The following is a 6,170-nucleotide window of genomic DNA, read 5'->3' as shown; positions in this document are numbered from 1 at the left end:
AAGAATCTTTTGGGCATGCTTTGTTTAAGTCAATAAAGTCGACGCACATGCGCCACTTACCATTTTGTTTTCTTACCATTACCACATTGGCCAGTCAGGTAGTAAATCTGATTTCTTTGATAAATTCTGCGTTGATGAGCTTTTGTGTTTCTTCTAAGGACGCCCTTTTCTTTTCTAGACCAAGTTTTCTTTTCTTCTGCTGTACTGGTCAGGCTGACGAGTTTATAGCTAGTTTGTGGCTGATGATTTGTGAGTCAATGCCGGACATGTCTGAAGGTGTCCATGCAAATAGGTCGGCTTGCTCTTGTAAGAAGGTAGTGATGGCCTTTTATTCTGATGTGCTGATTGACGTACCTACATGAGTAAATTTTTTAGAATCATTATTAAAATATACTTTCTGTAAGTCATCGTATGGTTTAGGGCGTTCAAGAAAGTCAGCTCTTGGATCAAGGTCGGCGAGTGCGTGGCTGTCGGTGGTAAGGTCGACATTGTTGACTTGTTGCCTCGAATGATTTTGGAGTTTCATGCTAATGTTGTAACACTGGCGTGCCTCTTTATGATCTCCGTGGATTGTTACAACTTGGTTGTCCTGCAGAGGAAACTTAACACACAGATGAACTGTAGAGACAATTGCGCCGAACTTGTTTAAAAAAGGTCAGCCAAGTATAAGATTATACGGGCTAAAACAATCAACTACTAAATATTGAATGTCATTTGTTTTTGAAAGAGGATGCTCACCCAGTGTGGTTTGTAACCACACTGAACCCAATATTGAAACTCGCTCTCCTAAAAATCCAACCAGGTCTCCTCCTGTTGACTGGAGTATGTTGTCGCTGAGCTTCATTTTTTGGAATGTAGAGTAGAACAAAACGTCGGCGCTGCTCCCAGGATCTAGGAGTACTTTCCTTACCAACAAATCCTATAGTTAAAGAGTGATGACCACGGGATCATCTAAATTTTGTATGCTGGAATCGAAGTGGCGTGTGTAAAAGTTACTTGTGGGGGTTGATTTGTCGTTTCAGCTTCTTGTTGTGGCCCATTCACCGAGCATATTGCTCGGAATGATCTTTTCTAGCCGAATTTGAGGATCCTCCACTTGCGTATCCTCCTGAAATACAATTAATTATACCTCGAGGTTTTTCGTATTGGCTTGAAGGTACCTTCTCTTTTCCTCAGTTTTGTTGTTCAGACGAATCGTTGGTTGTGGAAGGTGTGATGCACTTTTAGATGTGACCCCCAATGTATTTGTCAAGGTGTCCCTGCCTGGCTAGGCGTTCCAGAAGGTCCTTGGCCACCACACATTCGTTAGTGTTGTGCCCGTGTTTCTGGTGGAAAGAACAATATTTAGACTTGTCCACATTCTTTGTATCTTGAGAGGTACCGGCCTTTCTTGGTGGCTTGATTAGCTTTGAATTTAAGATCTCTCTAATTATGTCTTCTCGCTTAGTGTTGAACTGCGTATAGGAATCAAATCGAGGGGTTAGTTTAAAGTTTTTCTTAGTGCTTAAGGCCTTATCTTCATCTTGGTAGTTTGTCTTCTCAGATTTCCAAGCTTGTCTGAGTTCTTTGATATCAATTTGGCCTTTTGCTTTCTTGCGAAACTCTGCAAGGGTCCTCGGCTTGGCTACTGCGATGGTCTCCTGGAACTTTCTAGGTCGAAGTCCGCTTTTGATTGCGTGTAGGTGAACCTCGGAGTGGAAGTCAGGTATACTGATGGAGGCTTTGGTGAAACGGGTCATATAGTCCTTCAAGCTTTCGTTCGGTCCCTGTTTGATTGTATTCAGATAATCGGAGTTGTGTAGGTAAATCACGGATCCAGCAAAGTGTTCTTCAAATAGCTTCGCCAACTGCTGAAATCGCGAGATAGAACCTGCAGGCAGAGCACACAAACAATCAAGTGCAGGACCATCTAAATAATTTGAAAAACAATGGCATAAAACAGTATCTGATGCACCATTGACGATTATTATTGATCGGAACTTTTTGAGAAATTTCTTTGGGTCTCCGAGCCCATCATAAGGTGTGAGGATTAGTGGCAGGGTGAATCTCTTCGGCAATTCGAAGTTCATCACTTCTTCTGTGAAGGGTCCTACAAGTTCGTCGGACTCTTCCTTTTCATCTTCAGGTTGAACTTCCTCGGCTTGGATAGTCTCCGAGACATGAGAGGGCTGGGAATGATGCTCATTATCTTCTGGTTGCTGGTGATGAGTGTCGTTATGTTCTATCAGAGTATGGTTCAGTTCAGCGATTTGAGTAGCCATTATTTGGTTTTTGTCGGCCATTCGTTGATTGGCTTGTTGTAGCTCAGCTACCATCCGCATAAATTCGGATAGTGAAGGAGGTGGTACGTCAGCCATGGGTGTAAGCGAAGGTAACGGGACCAAAAGAAAGAATCGATTTCCTCGGCCCCACGGTGGGCGCCAATTGATCTTGCCTGCGAAATAGATTGGCTTCAACTATCTGGTGTCAATAAAAGTGCTAGGTGGGAGACACCCCACCATGGTAAACTCTTTCCATTCTCTTTTAATTTTGCTTAATAAGTGATTTGAGTTGCCATTGTAGGTAGATGTTTCATATAGATTTGTTTGTACAACTTAATTGTTAGCATAGTCACATGTATGTTGTGTTTAGTAGTAGATGAATAATATCAAATTGCAGTTTTTGTGAATTGTATGATAGTTGAGCGAATAAAGAGTTGTGAGCATTATAGGAAACACCTGGGCAAATTAAAAAAAAAAGAGGGGGAGAGGATGCGCACGCATGCCGTACGCGTACGCGTCCATGAGCGGATGCATCATCACCCATATTCCAGAGAGTTGGGCCTCTCCTAGGCCAGCGTTGTGCCTTAAGCCCAACTCATTCCACGCTGACGCGCACTACGTGCGTGCGCGTCCATACAGCTATAGGGAAATGCACGCGGACGCACACCTGCCGTGTCCGCGTTGATCTGCTGCTGCAACTTCTGAGCCACTATCCAGAGAGTTGCACTGGATCTGGGCCAACTTTAAGCCCCCAGCCCAACTCATCTCGTGCGATCGCGCATTTGACGCGTGCGCGCCCATCTACAAAAAGAGGAAAGGACGCGAGCGCACGCATCGCGCTTGCGCGCTTTATGTTGCACTACCAATGTACGTGAACGCGCACTTGCCGCGTGCGCGTCCCCTAGCTGATGCCACCATTCCAGGCCTTTGTCCAGAGAGTTGGGCGCGCACTGCGCCCACTCTAAGCCTCCAGCCCAACTCAATGTACGCGTGCGCGCACTGTACGCGCACGCGCACCTATATAGTTTCCCTATCCACGCTTGAGCGTGCTTTATGCGCACGCGTAGGTCCCTAGTTTCATCAATGTACGCGGACGCGCATGGTGCGCGCCCGCGTCAATTCAAAAAGAAGATAACCCTAGTGCGCGAAGAGCATTGCGCAGCAGCGCACATCTCTTCTTCTTCCCCTGTCACTATCTCCGTCCCCTTTCCCCTTTCAACAACCCGCCACCGCCAGCGGCCGCATTCCCCGCCACCACACCACTAACCCCATTCACCTTTATCACTCGCTTTCATTCTCCCACCCTCTCCATCTCTCATCTCACCTTCTCCACTCTGCCCCTGTCTCTCACTCCCTCGTCGCCGCCAGCAGCACCGCCGTCGCTCCGCCATAACCACCACCATCCACGGCGGCGTGGCTCTCTGATTCTGTTGCTCCCGTCCTAATCCCAATTTCCTTTTCCATTTTTAGTTCTTCTCTGCTCCCAGGTTCCTGCTCCAACTATGTTCTCTATTAATTTTTCGTTTCTGTTAGCTACTGTTAGTTTTCTGTTAGTTAGTTAGCATTGAAATTTGGCATGTTAGGTTAGATAGAAATAATTGCTGTTAGGTAGCTAGGTCTGGTTAGAGGATTCTAGGCCTGATAAGTGCTCTGTTTGTGTTCATACTCTGTTTGATTACTTGAGCGCTGTATGCTGATTTTGGACTGCTATGTATGCAATTTGTGTTCCCTGAATGCTGTACCACTGCTGCTGTGCTTAATTGATGTTGTCTTCTTGCCGCTTATGATATGTTGCTATCCGGAAACGTCCAATTTTAAGCCGGAATGCTGCCCAATTTTCAAGAAATCTGTTTTCATCTTAATCTCTATTGTAATTTGGGCTAATTTCTGCTTCCTTTCAACTTCCCGGATTTGCACCAATCATTGTGAACATGATCTCTATGTCTAGCCACAACTCCTCTGTTATTAAGCCTAAATATCATCATACCACTAATCCACTTTTCTAACTCACTAATTTCTTTAACCATTTAACTTCTACTCACATTTAACCCTCTTTTAACCATTCTTTCAAAAGTATGATGATTTTATTTCTTAATGAGTAAGAGTTGTTGACTTTAGTGAACATTGCATTCTTGATTTACTTGTTCACTTATGCTCACTTGTTTACCAATTCTTTTCAAGTTCAGTTCACATCCTGATTGATTATTAGCCAATTGATACCCTGAACATGCTTTCCTTGCTACATGCTAAGTGTTTCATTCCTTATATTCTATCATAATTTTTCAGGATGTCGGATAAAGGAAAAGTCATTGCCACTACCTCCAATAAAAGAAAACATTCTACACCCTCTATCCCCTCCATTTACAAGAATTATGCTAAGAATCCGTTGAATGAAGAAGAAAAGGAAAATCAGTTGCTACCTTCTACCGATCCAACAAAGTTCCCCAATCTTTACTGTGAGCTTCGCTTCCAAAACTATCGGAAGACAAAGCTGAATACTGAGAAGAGATTACTCCTACCCAATGATGTGAGATGATCCATTACTGGTCGCATCTTAGAGTTAGGTATGGACTTTGTTGATAGAGATTTGGGAGACATCAACATTTCTTGGGTTAAGGAATTCTACTGCAACTTCTTCCGTGCCACTTTGGATTCAGTTCAGTTGAGGGGTAGAGAATTCATGATCACTGAGACTGCTATAGAGGAGGCATTACAGTGTCGGCACATTACTGATGACATGTGTGCCCATCAGCAGGCAGAGATGGCTATCCATACCATGACCTTTGACTATGAGGCGCTTAGGCGCGTGATTGGTATACCGGACGCCACTTGGGTGATGGACTCGGGCAACACAAAGCCCAAAGGGATGCTCTTTGCACACTTGAACAAGGAGGCCAAGACTTGGCAGATGATCTTCGCTCACTACGTCTTGCCAACCACTCACTTTTCTAAGATCCCTATGGAGATGCTACTTTTGATTGGTTGTGTTATGGAGGGAAAGGAAGTTTATTTTCCCCGATTGATCCGACAGAGCATGTGGCGAGCCCATATTCGTGGCCTCCTTCCTTTTCCAATCTTGATTACTAGCATGGCATCACTGGCGGATGTTCCTAGCCATGATGATGATATGATACCACCGCCGCCAGAGGACGGTGCCAAGGAGGTCACTATTCCTTGGGGCACTTGGGTGACTGAGAGACCCCCGTCTAGACGCCGTCTAGGGCTAGAGCAGTGGTAGGGGCAGCTGGACCTTCAGCTTCGACAGCAGCCCCATCTTCTTTGACAGCACTTCCATCTTCTTCGACAACCCCTTCTTCAGCTCCTGAGACCACATATCTACTGGTTCAGTGTCTGTTTTGATTTTTAGAGCGCGAAAAGCGCTACATCAGGCGCCGACTGGATCGGATGGATCAGGCACTCATCTCCCTGGGCGCTGCGTTACCTCCACTTCCAGACTCTTCAGCCTCCGATGAGCAGGAGCATCAGGAGGAGGACACCCATGAGGAGCCACTTCAGCAGGACGCACCTCCAGCTGCACCAGACACAGAGATTCCGCAGCCTCAGACAGAGTCAGCACATACCAATGTACCTTCCCCTGATCTTCTGGTTTAGCATCGAGGACGATGCTCGATTTTAAGTGTGGGGAGGTCACCGGTAGCATCATTAGAGGACTGGTGAACATTTTAGTTATGCTGCCTAGTATCTCATTTTGCGTACTTTATGTATATAGTTGTCATTTTGGGTTATTTTGGATACTTCTTACTGGATTTTAGATATTTTGGATACTTCTGCTTGTTTTTAGATGTTTATGGATGATGGATGTTATGCTTTTAGATAGATTTCTCTTTATGTCCATTTTGCATATTTTCCTTTTTTTTAGCATATGGTTGTGATCGAAAGTGCTTTTGA

The 6,170-nt window shown here is 44.9% G+C and overlaps 1 protein-coding gene across 1 annotated transcript; it reads right to left on the bottom strand.

Moving 5' to 3' along the window:
* Positions 1–1,223: 1,223 nt before the first annotated feature.
* LOC114927323 (uncharacterized) lies at positions 1,224–2,357 on the bottom strand. The gene has a single exon (XM_029296938.1). The coding sequence runs from the start codon at positions 2,355–2,357 to the stop codon at positions 1,224–1,226; it is 1,134 nt and encodes a 377-aa protein (XP_029152771.1).
* Positions 2,358–6,170: the final 3,813 nt, after the last annotated feature.

The sequence above is a fragment of the Arachis hypogaea genome, unplaced genomic scaffold, assembly GCF_003086295.3.
Source record: "Arachis hypogaea cultivar Tifrunner unplaced genomic scaffold, arahy.Tifrunner.gnm2.J5K5 arahy.Tifrunner.gnm2.scaffold_189, whole genome shotgun sequence".
NCBI lineage: Eukaryota > Viridiplantae > Streptophyta > Magnoliopsida > Fabales > Fabaceae > Arachis > Arachis hypogaea.
Note: the sequence above shows the minus strand (reverse complement) of the source record. Positions and strands in the feature narration are given on the sequence as shown.